Source organism: Teleopsis dalmanni, chromosome 2, assembly GCF_002237135.1.
Source record: "Teleopsis dalmanni isolate 2A chromosome 2, ASM223713v2, whole genome shotgun sequence".
Taxonomy (NCBI): Eukaryota; Metazoa; Arthropoda; class Insecta; order Diptera; family Diopsidae; genus Teleopsis; species Teleopsis dalmanni.
In genome coordinates, this window is record NC_051847.1 from 56255507 (window position 1) to 56273956 (window position 18450).

General features: G+C 28.3%; 2 protein-coding genes across 2 annotated transcripts; both read right to left on the reverse strand.

Moving 5' to 3' along the window:
* Positions 1–905: 905 nt before the first annotated feature.
* Positions 906–1596, reverse strand: LOC119685089. Its single transcript, XM_038099287.1, has 2 exons — positions 1488–1596; positions 906–1413 (listed from the first exon to the last, which is right to left on the reverse strand). The coding sequence occupies exons 1-2, from the start codon at positions 1524–1526 to the stop codon at positions 1024–1026; spliced, it is 429 nt and encodes a 142-aa protein (XP_037955215.1). The 5' UTR covers positions 1527–1596; the 3' UTR covers positions 906–1023.
* Positions 1597–8175: 6579 nt separating this feature from the next.
* Positions 8176–14232, reverse strand: LOC119678699 (probable beta-hexosaminidase fdl). The gene is made up of 7 exons (XM_038090685.1): positions 14051–14232; positions 12103–12662; positions 11296–12031; positions 11014–11237; positions 8811–8905; positions 8655–8749; positions 8176–8578 (listed from the first exon to the last, which is right to left on the reverse strand). Exons 1-7 carry the CDS (start codon positions 14224–14226, stop codon positions 8419–8421), a joined length of 2046 nt encoding a protein of 681 aa, XP_037946613.1. The 5' UTR covers positions 14227–14232; the 3' UTR covers positions 8176–8418.
* Between the last annotated feature and the right edge of the window lie 4218 nt (positions 14233–18450).

The window sequence follows — 18450 nt, forward strand, 5'->3', positions numbered from 1 at the left end:
AAGCGATACACATATGCCAACGCTTAACCCAATCTTCCATACACTTTTCGTAGGCCCGTGCAGGTATGGCTTTTAGTTCCCTCGGCGAATTCTGTTTTACCGATTCAATCGACTCAAAACGCTTACCACGAAGGAGCAATTTGAGTTTTGGGAACAGGAAAAAGTCGCACGGCGCCAGATCTGGCGAATATGATGCCTGAGCGATGACAGTGGTGCCGTGTTTGGTCAAAAAATCGCGTACAACAAGAATTTTCCATAGTAAAAATCACTAAATGCACTTGAGGTGTATTAACAGCTGCTGTAAACAAACTAATTCACAGATGGCGCTCAAATTTGTACCATATGTCAAGAAAGGGTGCACCAACATAACAAAAAAAAATTTTTTGAAAAAGATCTATTATATTATAACAAACAACAAAATCCGGATACTTTTTGAGCAGAAGGTATATTATAACATAACTAGAGGGTTAAAAATTTACAAATAATTAACAGGCAACATTTATTGAACGTTTTGACAATGCTAACGATACTCTCTTTGATGGCAACAAATAAAATGTAACTTATATATAGCTATTATTTGACTAAGATGAAATATCTTGACTTGTCTTTACTTGAACTTTATGAAAATCGGATTGAATACAATACGTTGTGCGCTTTTGAAATCTAATCAGTGATTACATACCTACTGTGACTGATTACAGTACACAACATGGTATATACGAATCGGTCATCCTTTTGCACTAATTATTCTTCAACTAATTGATAAATATCTGTCGAAATATATCAGCAGATTGACTTTTAGTATTTAGAAATTTCGTTTCGAAGTAAGTTTTTTATTTCAGTAAGTACTACTTTGATTACTAATATAAATTTATTTAATTTATCTTATAAATTTAAACTCTTGCAAATTTCTCTTTGATCATTTAAAATTTCACTTTGTATTGTAATTAATACAGCACAATAAATCACTTCACTTAATTTTGTTTTGTCAATTTATAAGTGTTAGGTACTAAGAATTTTTATTTAAACTGTTGGCACAACGTTCAATAGTTCTTTACGTTTTTCTATTAAGCACTGTAAATAGATCTCTTCGGTCTCATTTTTTGCCAAACAACTGGTTAAATCTGCAGTAGTGTATATATCTTGACGTAACTTAGCCTCAAATGGATAAACAGTTAATTCTTCATTCGTTGAATTTCTTTTCTCATATGTGTCAAGTTGCTCAAAAAACTGTCCAAATTGTTTCGATTCTTCAATATATAAATTAAAGAGTTCTTCTTGAGTATTGCGCTCGTTATAAATTTCCTGACATTTTTCGGGTAAGTACAAAACCATATCCTCCAAATTTGGCAAATCGAAGTCACAAGTGATTGTCACATCTTGTTGATCTGCTTGTATGACGAACAAGTAAAACTATAAATATAATTAAAATCAGTAAAGATATGAAATGTTTTATTTGAACTAATTTACAATATTTTTTATCTTACCAATGTTAAGCAAATTCGTAGAAGAAATGATTTATCCATTTTATTATTAAATATATTCTTTTATCCACAAAACTTTATTAGAACTATTAACTTAAAGAAATATACTTCTTTCTTCAGTTGAATTGGTTTTGTTAATAAAATTTAATTCATTAAAGATTTATTTGAAATTTAATTTAATTTAATTTATTTTTTCAAGTATATTGTATGTATAGAAGATAAAAAATTTCTTATCAGCACTCAATGTTCGTCAATTTCAGCTAGACACTCCCTGGGTATTACAACTGAAATGACGGAAATTTTTGTATTGCTAATTACACCTGACGCTCACAGCTCGCATTTCGCAGCTCACAGTCAACGCTCATTTTTCGAAACAAATAAAGCTCAAAGCGAAATACTTTCGTAAAGTCCTAGCCAATACACGAATGGATTTTTTATGTCATTGATGTTAGCCACTTTAATTATTACAAGTAATACATAAATTTAGCATATCTAGTAGGTGCTGACATCATTGTTTTCACTTTACATATCAAGAGTGATTATTGCTCTTTTGGGAATATACTTACGTATATTTGAGTTACAAAGCTTAAAATAATTGAAACAGAAGGTTTACAGTTGCTTTGTAAAATATACTTAATATTTATAATAAAATAATAAAAATAATGTGGAATATAAGAAATTAAATCATTAAAAAATAAAAATCATTCGTTTTTTAAATAAAACTTCAAATAATAATAATTAAATTTGTTTATATTATATTCCTCAAAAATAATTAACTCTTTAAGAAATAAAGATTCTTTACATGTAGCAACAAATTTTGTATGAAATTACAAAAACAACTGCCTTGTATGAAAAATCCATTTTATATTTTCATTTTTAAAAATATAAGTCAGGTCAGTATGAGTTATATTTTGTTTTTAAAAATAAGAGTTGATCTTGATTTTTATATTTATAAGGCAAAAATAACTGTTATTTGTAGGTCTTAAAATCAAAAGCATAATGTAAGAGTTATTTTAGATGAATATAATATAAAGCAAATTTAATTATTATTTTTTGAGTTTTATTTTAAAATGTTCAGTCCCTGTACTGCACCAAAAATTAAGTATAAATTATTTATTTATAAAAAATTATAATTTAAAAATTATTGAGGTCAAAAATTTTGCATATATCAGAATTAAAAATTTTTATTAACCCTCTTAAGTCTTAATTTTTGAATTTCAACCCATTATTGCGAGAGGCTTAGATGTCTGGAGATATATGGTTTGATCAGCTTTGAACTCAAATTAGGTGTAAGTTGAAAAATTAAAAATAATATTGACCAAACTAATATAAGCTTGCGAATAGAACAGTATGTTTACTTTTAAGTTAAACTGCATTATTGCCTATGACTGAAGCAGTTACTTGATACAAAATTTCTTTTGAAATTAAAATAATGTGTAGTGTATAATAAACAGCAAGTAAAATAATATGTCATTTTAAATAAAATTAAAAAAAGTTATGTTTCATTAGCAGTTAACAAGAAAACGTGGTATAGCTAACTCAGTCTTAGTGTTTAGACATGATGTAGCTTAATGGTTGTTACATGCTAATGTGAATTATTTTGTCTAGCCGAGTTAGTTGGCGAATTGAACTCAGTATACATAAATAGCTTTTAATTAACTTTGAATAGTTTGTTTTAGCTACATATCACTAAATAATAAGATTTAAAAAATAAATTTATTTTTAAAGTTAGATGAAGTATAATATTATTACTAACTGAATTAATTAATTACGCTTAAGTTATAGGTGATAGCTCTTTTTTGTAAAAAACGAACAAATCCTTTATTAATCTGATCGACCTATTGATTTTGACAATGAACGTCTATTGAATAAACTTTTATACTTCAACGAATATATGTAGTTATTAAAAAGAGAATATAGTATAATATAGTATAAGAAAAAAATAACTAAGATTTCATTGTCATTATTATTCTATTTCTAAGACATCAAAAAGTGTAAAAAATTTTTATGGTTTCCTTGATAAAAGATTTGCAATTTTTCTGTTAATTCTGTAGAGGTAATATAGGTATTGTTATCATAATCATAGGATTCCTATCTCTTATTACAAAAATTAGAAAAAAAATTGTTTATTACATTATAGGTAAATAAGAGAAATAAATTTAAAAATTGGTTTCGTTATGCTAAATTAAAATGTGAGAGACATCACTAATACAAGATGTGTGATACATATATATGCATGAATATATAATAAATATCTATACCAATAGTTTAAATAAATTTTTTGACGACCTTAATAAATCTTGTAAATTAAAGTTTTATGTTATTCAAAATAGATCTTTTAGAAGACCAGTTTAATGGGTTATCATTTACCCTCTAATCTGAATAACGAAGTTTTCTAAAGTTATTTAAGTTCTTTCAAGCGAACTATTGTAACATTGAAATATAGTTAATCACATATGTTGTGGTCACTCAGTATTTTTGGGTGATTTATTATTTTAATGAGATAAATACAAAACGAAGATGCAGATTTCCTGTATAAATACAAAGCTGTGATATTATATATAGGAAGAAAAGTGAAATTTTATATTTTTCTATTGTGGAAGAAACAACTGTTTCAATAACTCATAAATTTTTAAAATATTTTTTTAAATAATTTTATATCAAATATGAATATATATTCTCAAAAATTCAAACAAAATATTTAAAATATCAATTAATTAAAATAATATAAAAATAATTTTTGTTGTTGTAGTTCACTATTTTTCAAAACCCCTCCATCAAATACTAATAAAGTTAACACCGATTATTTCTATTTGTTTTTAACATAATTATTTATTTACAAAATCATATCATATATATTTATTATAATTTGTTGCTAATATGTATTTTGTAAAAACATTATTCTTTTAACATATTTTTTGTTCATAAATTTCAAATAGTTTAAAATTACTTAATTTTAAACTTAATAATTTGCAAGACATTATATGCACATATATAAACAATTTCAAGGTTTGTGTAAGTACAATTAAATAAATATTAATAAAAACTTAAATAATATAAATTAAAATTTAATGAATATAATTATTAATTAATAACTAAACTAGTAAATTAATATATTACATGCATAAAAATATTTTGATTTGTTTATTAAAATTTATAATTTTTACAATTTTTGAAACTGATTTTTCTGTTAAGAACTACATGATTTTATGAAGTATTAAATATATTTGCAGTATTAAAAAATAATGAGAAATATTATTTTAGTAATAAGTTAGATTCAAATATTTAAATAATTTTTAATCAATTAAATAAAATTGTGATAATTATCGGTATTAATAAAAAAAATTAAAATAATCAGTAGTCATCACTTATTATATTGAAGTTTAATATTATATATAACAAAAATTGTCATATAGAGAAATCCACAAAAAAACAAAGAAGAAGTAAGCTCGTACTGTTTTAAACAAATGGAGTCAATCATGCCAGCAATCAAGATTTTAAACTGCAAATAGAACCCAATGAAAAGACTATGTATCCGACTAATGCGTTGAGTTAGAGCAATACTAATTTTATAATGTATTGTTACAAACACCTATACCAATGTATGAAACTGTCGGAGTAAATAGGTCAACTTAAGTAAGCATAATTGATGAATTCTTAATTTGCCAGCTGGCCCACTTACGTCAAATTGGTCCGTAAAGACACCACGTGATCCCAGTAGGACCGATAAAAATATTACCCTTTATTGTACCATCTCGTCAAAGTAAGGTTGTATGAGGAAAAAATTAATAAATGTTAATTTCAATTAAATATTTTTTATCAATAATAATTATCTTAGATATGTTTAAATGATGTAAATGTGAAAACTTCGTCTTTTATTAATTATTACTCTTCACTTTGGTAAGGTTATAAAGTCATTTGGTAAGTATATTTTTTAAAGTACTTTAAAAAATTATTATAATGACGTTAAGTAAACATCATGGTTTAATTTTAAGCTAATATAACTCAAAATCTATTTAAAATGATAAAAGTATTATGTAATATTATGAAAAATATATTTATTTTTAAAATTTGATCTCATCATTTTGTTCAAGATTTTCATACTGATGTTTTGGAATAAGATATTGTAGAAAGCTGTGTATGAATTCTTCAAAGATTTTACCTTTGAATAGTAAAAAAACTGTGTATAAATTCTTCAAAGATTTTACCTTTGAATAGTAGAAATTGTTAAAAGAAATTCTATTTATTTTAGAGTTAATAAGCTCTTCAAAATTTCCATTAATATAAATATATTGGAAACAATAGATGAAATTTAAATTTAGTTGTAAGCAATTTTTGCTTTAGAAACAAAAACCTATAACGATTTTTGGTCCAACAAAAATTTTATATATCGGTTTTTAGGGTTCAGTTTCGTGTAAATATTTTTTTATAAATTCTGTATAATAAATTAGTTTTTTTCGTCATAATTTAATTCATTTAATTTATTTCTTTAAATAAGCTTAGTCAACGATATAATTGAATAGAAACAGGGTTCGTATTTACTCACTCATGAGCAGCTCAGGCTCAGGCTCAGCAGCTCAGCTTAGCGTGAACCTTTAATTTGCTCATAGCCGAGAACTCAACTAAAAAGCCAGCTTTTTATTACTTTTAAGACATATAAAATTGATTACATTTGTTTTTCGCATTCTAAACAAATTGTTTTATTACATTTATGTAAAACTTTGAAATATTTATTTTTTTATTTTTAAATTTTCCGAAACACAATATAATATGATTTAAAACTATTCAATTAATATAAAACGATTAAAAAAAACAATAAAACAACAGTGCCATATATTTTTCATTTTCTAGCATGCAGCACCTCCTTGTAAGCAGCGCATGAGGTCTAATGATCTTCCGCTTGTACTCTTGGTCACGAGCGTGAGCCAATTTATAATTTAATAGCGGCTCTTGGTCATGAGCGTGAGCTCTGCAATTGGGCTCGCTTGTGAGCGTGAGCAATCGTATGAAGAGTTTATTGCCTACTCATGAGCGGTGAGCATAATGAGTAGAAAAGAGTCGCTCATAGGTACACAAATATGAACCTTGTTAAAAAATAATGAATAAAAACGGCTTTTGAACTTTTAGTATTCATTCACTAAACTTTTAACAACTATAAAGGAATTTTTGTATATAAGCAGACCGAAATAAGATCGAGTTATCATGCCGGTTTTTTTCAACTTTGGATTTACAATTCAGTTCTGATTCAAAGCTTTGGTTTCAACTAAAAATTTTACGAATAGATATCTAACAAAATATAACTTAAATTGTAAATTGTTATAGTAAAAGTTTTTTGAAATCATATAGCAAAGAAAGAAAATATTTTTTAAACAATAAAATGTAACTAAAATATGTAATAAATGTAACTAATAACAAAAAAAATTTACAGCAAAAATATTGATATATTGATATTGATATAAGAAAAAATTTTAACAAATATTAACAAATTTCATTTTATGCTCAAATAATAATGTTATTACTATAATATGATAATTAAAAAAATTATTATTTTTTGGTTTCTTTAACGACAATAACTGATGAGGTTATGATTGTGTATTAGTAAGTTGATATATTTTTGTTTAAATGCATGAAATACAACAAAAAATCAGTTTCGAATAAAACTTTAGTTACAATTTGTAAATTCGGAGGTTGGAAATTAAAACTAAATATAAATAGAAATAATAAAATATTATTTTTATAGCTAAAAATTATTTTTTTTTAAATGATAAATAAAAATTATAAAATATTACAATCGATTACTACCTAGAATATTTCACTTAGTTAGTTACTTAATAATAGCACACTAAAATTTCAATAATATCAAATTCTATTGCTTAAAAACTAACTTTGTTCTTTGTCATAAATATTTTGCTTCTTATCTATTTGCTATTTTCTGAACTTAATATTACAATTTATAAATGTTTACATATGTATATATATATATATAATGTTACATTTTTAAATTCATACAAAACAATACACATCCTTTGTATAATGGAGTACTTAGGTAATATGGTTTGTTTTTGTTCATTTATGAGTTTTAGGCGTGATTACTTAAACTGCGGCTAAAATTATGGAACAAGCTAATCATTTGATTGCATTGCAACACAATCTCAGTCATAGCTTGGGTATTTATAAAAAACTACCAATGACTCAATATATGTTATATGTTTATAACTTTTGTTTATCTTTGCACTAAAATCTTACATACATTTACATTTTGTTTTTATATTTTATTTTAATTGTAATATAATTTAATATTTATAATTTATTTAAGGTCACCTGGTATCACTCAAAAAAATATTTTTTTAAAATGTTTTTAATTTTTTTGTTATTTAATTTTCTTATATTCTTAATTAATTGTTCGTTTTAACTACATAATTTACTAAAAAATATTTTTTTTGCTTTATTTTAAAAAAAAATACACGGTAAAATAAAAACATAATATGAAAATGTGCGTTAAAATTTTATATCGCAGTTTAAAAATGGACAACTAACGAGAATTTATATAAAAAACTAACACAGTTAATAATTGCACTAAAGATGAAAGTAAATAACATGCAAATTTAGAAAGTTATATAAATTAATATGCTTTGAAAATAAAAGCAAGTTTAGTTAAAACTAATATTACTATTATATAGTGATATATAAAGTATATATGTGTGTGTGGTAAGATCTAATATGGAAACCATTTGTTCAGTTGTTTGTGTTTATATGTTTAACTGAAGTTTTCTTAGTATTTCTAAAAGGTGGCTTAATTTCTTGTTAATGATTAACAAAAACAGTAATTTAAACTAATAAAGAAGGAGTGTTAAGAAGTTTTTGATTGCGAGTGAAAATAGTTGTAACTGGATGTTTAGTAAATGTTAACGGGATGTAAAACTTAAAAATAATATCAAATACATTCGCCAGGATTCTGTGCACAAAATTTTGGAAAAATTGGTTCAGCTTTAAGACCCAATTCCACCAAACGATTGCGGAATATTGAAATACGTCTGAATGCATCCTGTGGCACAATATCTAATTCATGCTTATCATCTGGATCTGACCACAATCTAAAATGTTAGTATATATTAGTTTATTCTTAGTTTTTCTACATACGTATTATATATACATATATGACGATATTACCTTTCTCCTAGTGCAGCACTACGCGGCCATAACCGATTATCCAATTGACCTTCATCAACTTGTTCCGTCCAAAGGCAAACTTCACCACCCAGCACCTAAAACGAATTTTATGAAAGTTAACATGTATGTCAAAATGAATGAAAAACTAATTTGTACTTGTTTCCGCTGCGCTTTGTCCAAACGCATACGCTCCCAAGGCCGATGTTTGTAAACATTTTGCCAAGTTCGATAAGGTGAACAAGCACCTTCACCTAAAATAAAATGCAAGCATTGATGTAAAAATTAAATTAAAAATGTACTTACCAAAAACAAAAGTGTGAAACCTCGCAAAAAAGCCTCACAATTTTATTTTTAAAACAATTTTAAGGGAAATGATATAAACCTTTTGTAGGAAAATAGTTTAAAACTTAACATTTGTATAATTAATAAAATAATATAATTTTTTTTAAATTATTTTCCATTAGTTTATTTGTGCCCACTTTTGGACTTAACGCATTAGAGCTTCTACTCATAAAAAAAACTAAAATTTCACTAAATTTTAATATATTACCTAATTTCTATATACAATAAGTATCAATTTATTTAATAAGATTTATTGGAATTAATCGGTATTTTTTCAAATCGAGTGAATCGAGTAAAAAGTAAAATGTGCATGGACCACTTTAACATAACTGTATTGAATACCTACAAATATAGACCAACGAAGTATCACTTTTTTCCTTTTTATAGTAAATCAATTATTTTTTTGAAATTCCCAAAAATCTAAAATATTTAAAGGTTTTTTAATAAAACTACATGTTTAATGTTTTAAACCTAGAAATTTACCAATAAATTACTTCCTCCATATTAAGATTAATCAATTACTTTTTTAAAGTCGAATAAAAAATTAATATTCATCTGTTTCTTTAATCATAGCTGTTTTGAATAAAAAAAAAATAGATAATAACAACAACAACGCTTCAAAAAACGGCGGCCTACATCCCGGAGCCAATCATTGCCAGCGACGACCACTTGCAACAACAACACTCGTCCAGCGATTCAATAAAAAATCACTTTTTCAAGTATTCAGTGTTTCTCAAACTGTGCTTCCCTGTGATAAGGTAGAATTATTTCCTTATTATTAAAAGCAGTATGTAACTGTCCAATTAAATGAAATCCATCAACATTACTGAAAAAGTTTGAGAGCCGCTGCAATAAATGCTGAATTAGTTATCGTAGATATAGCGACCATAAAAAAATTAAAAGGAAGAACACAGAAAAAGTGATAAGTTATGACAAAGTATACACAAAGCGACACGACATAAAAACACAAACAACAGAAGTTCAATCCGATCATCAAATACTCTGCACAATTCTATTGGTTCTTACATTTACACTTTCACTTCGTACGAACAATCAAAGACATTATTTTTCATAAAGTAGAACGTGTCAGCTTACTTATTAGACCATAATTAATTCAGCCTTAAATCATATTTTAAAAGTCAGTGAGCAGTAAATAATGAAGAAATAATAATATTTGAATAATATTTGTATGGTTTGTCAAGTATCGAACTGTATGGAATAATGAGCTGTAGAAAATTTGCCTTGGTATTGATCATGCAAATGCTAAAAAGGAAAAAACAAAATTCTCGCTGGATGCAGGGTATTTATATCTTCGATGGAAAAATTGAGTGACAAAAAACTCAACGTTAGGACTATATACATTGGAAATACCAAAAATATGTTTAATCTTGAAGAAGTATTTGAGTAGAACTATAGGAACAGGCCCTAAAATTTCGACCCGTGTTGTTGCAAAAATACTTCCATAAATGTAGAAGGACTTCTTCAAATAATAAAAATATGTTTAATCTTGAAGAAGTATTTGAGTAGAACTATAGGAACAGGCCCTAAAATTTCGACCCGTGTTGTTGCAAAAATACTTCCATAAATGTAGAAGGACTTCTTCAAATAATAAAAATATGTTTAATCTTGAAGAAGTATTTGAGTAGAACTATAGGAACAGGCCCTAAAATTTCGACCCGTGTTGTTGCAAAAATACTTCCATAAATGTAGAAGGACTTCTTCAAATAATAAACGTGCTTTACAATACCACATTTGAAAACAAACGAACTTAAAAGGAAAATTTTTAGATGCAAGTTTAGCACTAATATTAAAATATTTCCTTACAAATATAAGTAATATTATTATAAATTTGAAATTCAACTTATTAAAAATAAAAATTTTAAATATTATAAAATAGTTAATATAAAAATTTGTAGCTAATGTTCCTAAATTCTAATATTTTTCCTAAAATTAATTTGTTCGAATTTTTGATAGTTTTTGAGTTAAAATTAAATTTACTTTTACCACCACCATTTACCTGTTGAACGCCAGTTGCCGAAACCGCAGTCTAAATACCAAGCATCGACATGTGAGAATATAACATTGAAGCCATTGTCAAGTAGGTCATAATTTTCTTGCCACGTGCTACCGCCCCATACTTGTACAGCAAATTGTCGTTTTGGTAAGCATTTAGTATTTGTGAGACCGCTTGACCATACCGTTACAATTTTCGGTTCAACGTTATTGTTAGCAATTTTTAATCTAAGAAAATAAACTGAAACTAATTTACAAAAAATAAATATATTATAAAGTCTATTACCTGGTCATCGCATTTAACATGAAATCACACCAAAGACCTCGCAGATCAGTATCGTTGAAATACTGACTCCAACATTCTAAATTCACTTCATCACCACCCAAATGAAAATAATCTGTTGGTCCAGTTAAGTTAAGTAATTCCTCGTAAAGACGTTGTAATACGAGATATGTATTGTTATTTTTTGGATTAAGTTGCCCACATGGTGGTTCACCGCAATAAAAACTCCAAGGTTGTTGATTTATACATAAACTTAAATCACCAAGACCACGTTTTGGACCCCAATCCCAACCATTGCCAGCATGAGCTGGTGCATCGATTTCGGGTATTATTTGCACACCATGTAATCTAGCAAAAGCGGTAACTTCTCGTATATCATCATCTGTGTAGGTTTCAAGATCTGAATATGCACCATTTGCTGCTAGTTCCGGATAATGTTTAGAAATATATGGAAAGCTTTGTGAATCTGTCATATGCCAGTGAAAACGATTCAGTTTTGAGTGGGACATGCCTATTATAGTTCGTTTTATAGCATCTATGCTAAAGAAATGACGTGAAGTATCTAACATCAGACCACGATAACGAAATTTTGGTGCATCTATAATTATAGCTTTGGAGAGTATACGAAGGAGGTCATCTTCATCGTCATACCATATAAGCTGTTGTAAACTAGAAAGTCCGTGACGTGCACCAAAAAATGAATTGGCAGTGATGTGCACATTCAATTGACGTTTTTCCACTAAATTGCATGAGAACAAGAATATTAGAATATATCACAGATATATACGAAATATATAATTATTTACTTACAACTTGTGTGAAGCTGATAGCTCTCATCGGTTTCAAAATTTAAATTAATATCTGGAAATTTACGTATAGATACGTTTATCTTTAGGTCATCAATATCACAGTGTTTTCGTAAGTTAAACGCATTTGAGAGAATAGCGGCAGTGGCTATATTTTCAGCTTTTTTCTTCATTAGAACTCTGTCCATGTCGATTTGATGCCGCCTATGTCGCTGTGCAACAACGTTAGGATCATCATCGCTTGTTGTTGTGTCGGAATCTTGATATTCCAGTCTCTGAATATGTCGTAAGTCTTTTAAAAATAATGCAAACACTTCTCTGAAGAGATTTTGCACACCAACAAATGGCGTGTCCAGATGCAGTCTTACAACCTCAACTGAGAATTTTAATGATTTTGAACTAATTCCAGTTTTAATTGTTGGATGTGGCCATATGTTAATATCGCTACAAGTCATTGCACATGTTGTAAATGGAACACGCTTTTCTCCATTTCCAACTGTGAAGTAATGGTAACGCACACATCTGTCCCCTTCACATTTGTATGTCCACATTTTTTCTGTTGGTCTAAATGTAGGTAAAAAGAAAATAATATTATTGTATTATAACCGAAGAATTCATTATTATTAAAAATAATATTATGAAGAGAAAAAACAAAGAACCACAATGGAATTAAAAACTTGTATATAAAATAATATTACATTGAACCAGAAGTTCAAACATTCTTCATTGCGTGTTTCATACAAATAATATGAGGTACCGAATGTCAATAATATGGAGGCAATAATAATAAATATGATTAAACTGGCATTGGATATGTTATATGGCAAAGAAAAGAGTTTAAGTAATATTAAAATTTATACATGTTCTACTGGAAATTATTAGTCTGTACCGAATTTAGTGTCTAAGACCTTAGATCATAGTCTATATATTTAGATAATAAAATGAGAAATATGTAACAACTCAAATTGGTTATAGTCCGAGGAGTAAAGAAATGAATTCATTTATTTAAGTATTAGAGTATACAAAATTCTTAGTTATAAAGTAATGAAATAATGAAGAAGTAATGATTACATACAGAACTCGTTAACATTTTACTACTAAATATGCGCCATTACCAGCAATTAATGCTAACACATGTGCAATGCTGAAATTAAAATTAATACTCAACATAACACTCATTAAGTAGGGGTGAGCCATAGTGTAGATATTAATCAGTTTTATGTGTAATAGAATAAAAAAGTGAATGAAGAAATTTTAGCAGATTATTCTAGTAAGGAAACTTTGACAGACAAACTGAAAAAAGTCTCTTGAAGTTATTGTAGTTTTTCTGAAGCGTTTGGGAACTCGTGATAAAAATTTGATCACTTATGACAACGTCAAGCAAAAACGTTCGTGATCGAATCGCGATGAGTCGGTAGCAACGGTGGCCAAGTCATGATTGACGGACAGAGAGGCCAAATTTGGACAATATTAAAGGAATTGTGTTCAATTAGGATAACGCCAGGCTACATACATTGATTATGACTCGCCAAATTTCGGGAGCTTGGTTGGGAAGTTCTTATGAATTCACCTTATAATTCCAACCTGACACCAAGTGATTACTATCTGTTCGTGCCCCTGCCCATAGACGATTTTTCTGATGAAAAATACGCTTCAAGCAGGCTTGTAAAAATCGACACTCTCAATTTTTTGTCAACAGGGACGACGATTTATATTAGAGAGGAATAATGAAATTACCTTCAAAATGACAACAAGTTATGGAACAAAGCAGCGCATATTTGAACTAAATCAGATTATTTTAACCATAGTAAATAAGCCTTCAATATATGCAAAAATAATGGATTTCTTTTTACTAAACCTATAATTATATTTCGAATAGAAGTTATTGATAATACAAAAATTAAAATTTAGTTTTATTTTTAATTATTTAGTTTTTTAAGTCCAATACTTACAAAGGAAATTCATGAAAGTCAACATGAGTTCTCATTGATTTCTCTAAGATGTTTGAAAAAGTTTGCGGTTTTATAACGTCTTGGTTCCAATATAAAACCATAAGTATAAAAACAGTTACTGACAGTAGCATTAGAAGAGCACGCCGTAAGGAGACGGCTAAGGCCATTTTGAGCATGTAACGTAACCTATAAAAAGAACAGAAATATATTAACATTATATTACTTATATCAAAAATAATTTATACAAAATATTGTTTTATTATTGTATAATAATTTAATTTTATTGTATAAATAAATCAAGTTTTATTTTTGTTTTTGAGCATATATTACGGTTCAAGCCATAGGAAAGTAAATCAAGCAAAAAATAATTATATTTATAGATAAAGAATGTTTATGTTTATGTAACTTTGCCGAATCCCCAGGACTATTTATAAGTAGTACATCTTTTCAGCACAAGCGTAGACATAAGCAAACCTGGAGAATACCAGGAAAAAATGATACCAATCAAATTGATCACATATTAGTAGATAAGAGAAATATGTCTTCAGTTATTGACGCACGATCTTACCGGGGTGCAAAATGTGACTCAGATCACTATATGGTTGTTGCGTGTATTCGTCAAAGGATATTAGCTAAAATCGCAAAAAATACAATAAGAAACATTGGAACGTCGAGGCCACCATAACAAACGAATCTGCAAGAGCCGCTTACCAAGAAAAAATTGAGAACAAACTAGAAGAAAATAAAGAAACGATAAGAGAATCAGACGAAACAGTAAGCTAACAGGGCATTAAACCGACCGTAAATAGCGCAGCAAACAAAACTATTGGCCAAAAAACTCACTCCACCAATGAATGGTTTGATTCAGAATGCAGAGAGATTATCAAAGCAAAAAACGATGCTAGAAAAATATACATTAAAAATGGCACCCGACAGAATTTGCTTAAATATCAAGAAAAAAGAAAAGAAGCTAAAAAAGAATACGAAAAAAGATTTTCTTAGAAAAGAACTAGAAAGCATTGAACAAAATTTTCAAACAATTCAAACAAGATCAATGTGCCGCAGAATATGAAAACAATTGCGCATATTCCAACCGCACTTGACAGCTTGTAAAAATAAAATGGTGAATTGATCAGTGATAGAAAAGAAGTTTTAAATATTTGGAAACACCATTTCAGCGATCTGTTGAATAGCAATGAAGTCGAAGCCCCTAGTGATACCGTATGGACAGTAGAAAATATGCTAGAGGAACCTATATTTGGGTACACAGAACGAGCAATAGAGAAGTTAAAAAACTTTAAATCGTGGGGAGAAGATTTTATAAATGCTGAACTGATCAAATACGCCGGAGAAGAGCTTCACAAGCTGATACATGAATTAATACTTTAAATAGTTCCTATAAAAAAGGCGACAAAACGAGCTGTGCTAACTACAGAGGTATATCTCTTCTTAATGTTTCCTATAAAATATTTTCGATTATCAATGTGGTTATAGAACCGGTCGCTCAACAACAGACCAATGTTTCGTTGTCACAGATTTTCGAGAAATGTTTGGAGTTCAACATTAACATACATTGTTTATTTATAAACTTTAAACAAGCCTTCGATAAGTTCAACAGAAAATACATTCTTTATCGACGCACCTGTTCAATCTGGCTCTACATGTAGCTATCAACGAAATAGATCAAGTAGAACAAGCTACAAAGCAAACAGGTCTTAGAATAAACGAAGAAAAAACTAAATACATGACATTTCCACAAGATAGCCACATCAGAATAGGCAGTTACAATTTCGAGTCTATAAACGAGTTTAAATATCTGGGCGTAGTTCTCAGCACAAGTAAAGTTGCGACCCTTGCAATATAAGATCGTATTCAAACAGCTAACAGCATAGTTTGCCCATATTTTGCTTATGAAATCAACGTTACTATCAAAGAAACAAAAGTTGTGCATATATAAAACTGTCATTAAACCAGTTCTTACCAACTGCTACGAAACATGGGTCCTTAAATCTACCAACAACAACCTGCTACTGAGATTCGAAAGAAAAGTACTCAGGAAAATATTTGGCCCGATGTGCTTAGAAGACGGTACATATACGGTATAACGACGAATTGAATGTCTTGAACGAAGGTGAAACTATAACACGATACATAAAAGCTCAAAGGTTGCGCTGATATGGACACGTCCTACGAATGAGTAACAAAAGAATGACTAAGAAAATTTTCGAGACAAAGCCAGTGGGGAGTAGAAAAAGAGGAAGACCGCGATGAAGACGGTTACAAGATGTAGAAGACAACATACGAACGATGAGAATAACACAATACAGAAAGAAAGCGAAATGCAGAGAAGAATGGAGGCGAATTGTAGAGAAGACAATGGTACATCATGGACTGTGATGCCAAAATGAATGAATAGACAAAGAATTTCATAATTCTGTATGCAAAATTATGTACTAACAATAATATGGTCTGAAATATGGGGCTATACCAGATTAAAGAATTTATTAGTTTCTCAATAATAGTTTAAAGACAACCAAATATAATATATATAGAACCATTTAGTGCAAAGTGTAAACCTATCTATCTTTTAGAATATTTTGGAATAAATATTTTGTAGGCATATAAGATAACATAACTTAAGAACTGAAAAGATTTCTCAATACTGGTATGATATAAACAGTGTATTAATTATTATTTTTCGTCTTTCGGGTATAAAATTACATAGTTTGTGATGTGACATTTTTTAAAAAAAACTTTTAAAAGATATATATAAAATATTTACCTCATATTGTTGTTCGAAAAGCAAAAAAAAAAAAAAAGCTCAATAATTATCTACTTAATTTTAATTAAATAAATTAAATATTGACAATTTAGACATTATTTATATGAAATTCAAATAGCTGGAGATTATTTTGATTTACTCTCTAGATATAATCCTCCTTTTTTCCGACTGGTGCTGATTATGGATAGAATGAATTTGAGATTTAAGAAATATGGACAAAAAAATATTGTTTGTTTTTAGATGGAAATTTTCCTTCTTATTAACCCATGAAGATTTCTAGTTTAATGTATATTTTTTGTTGATTTGAATTTTTATCATATAATTCATATGACTTTGCATCTCAGATTAATTGAGTTATTAAAATAAATTAAAAATTTTAATTAATTTAAATTTTATCCATATATTAGATAGTAGTCGTAACCACATACACCCATTTTCATTCTTAATAAGTACCTTTATTAGAAATGTAGAAGAGAAAATTTTTATAATATATTTGCTTAAGTAGAAGTTAAGGCTTCAATGGAATCATGCAATTTCGAATCTTAGGACAAAAATTTAAAGTCTCTTATCAAAAATGATAAAATATTAACATATTTAACGACATGGACATATATGATATCCTTGAACTCATCGAATATAGATATTTATATTATGTCAACATTTTATATTAATTTAATAATTTGATATATTTTGGATTAAGCGTTGTTTTTCTTAATAGTTTCTTGGGCTAAAACAATTTTCTATTATTTATTTACAATACTTTTAAATCTCATATATTTAAATTTGTTCAGAAAATTTTTGTATTATATACATTGTGACCGAAAAGTTTCCGGTCATAAATAAATAAAACGCAAAATTCTTAATCTTCATCAATATTTATTTTATCTCCTTCAAAATATGCTCCATTAGAAGCGATACACAAATGCCAACGTTTCTTCCAATCATCAAAAACATTTTTATAGGCGCTTTCCGGTATGGCTTTGAGTTCCCTCTGCGAATTCTGTTTTACGTCTTCTATGGATTCAAAACGCGTTCCTCTGAGTGGTAATTTGAGGTTGGGAAACAGGAAAAAGTCACACGGTGCAAGATCAGGTGAATACGGTGGCTGTTCGATGGTATTTATTGAATGTTTGGCCTTAAAATCGTTGATAATGTTGAACAAATTGAGGTGAATCGGAACAAGCCGGGCGTTGACACGTCGCATACACAAATTGTCCACCAAAATCAAACGAGCCATCTCACGACCGATGCCTAGCTCTCGTGCTATCTCTCTAACACTCACATGAGGATTTTTGAACACGATTTCCTTTGCCTTTTCAATGTTTTCGTCGGTGGTAGAGGTCGAAGGTCGTCCAGAACGCGGCATGTCTTCGACGGTCGTACGACAGTCCTGAAAGGCTTTGTACCACTCATAAACTTGAGTTTTCGATAAAACTGATTCCCCATAAGCCTTTTGTAGCATTCGCAACGATTCTGCACACGAAATTTCGTTCGAAAAACAAAATTTGATGCAAACTCTTTGTTCAATATTTTTTTCCATTGTTTTTTTCGCAACGCACTACTGAGGTGAACTGGTTTCAACAGCTGCCGTAAACGAACTGTCCGACAGATCGCGCTC

Bases quoted from the DNA above. Each gene is read 5' to 3' on its own strand.
- LOC119685089 (XM_038099287.1), bottom strand. From the start codon at position 1,526: ATGGATAAATCATTTCTTCTACGAATTTGCTTAACATTG. The intron at 1,414-1,487 runs GTAAGATAAAAA...TTATATTTATAG, and splicing joins TACGAATTTGCTTAACATTG to TTTTACTTGTTCGTCATACA.
- LOC119678699 (XM_038090685.1), bottom strand. From the start codon at position 14,226: ATGCTCAAAATGGCCTTAGCCGTCTCCTTACGGCGTGCTCTTCTAATG. The intron at 12,032-12,102 runs GTAAGTAAATAA...CATGCAATTTAG, and splicing joins CTATCAGCTTCACACAAGTT to TGGAAAAACGTCAATTGAAT. The intron at 8,906-11,013 runs GTAAATGGTGGT...ATTTTATTTTAG, and splicing joins CGGCAACTGGCGTTCAACAG to GTGAAGGTGCTTGTTCACCT.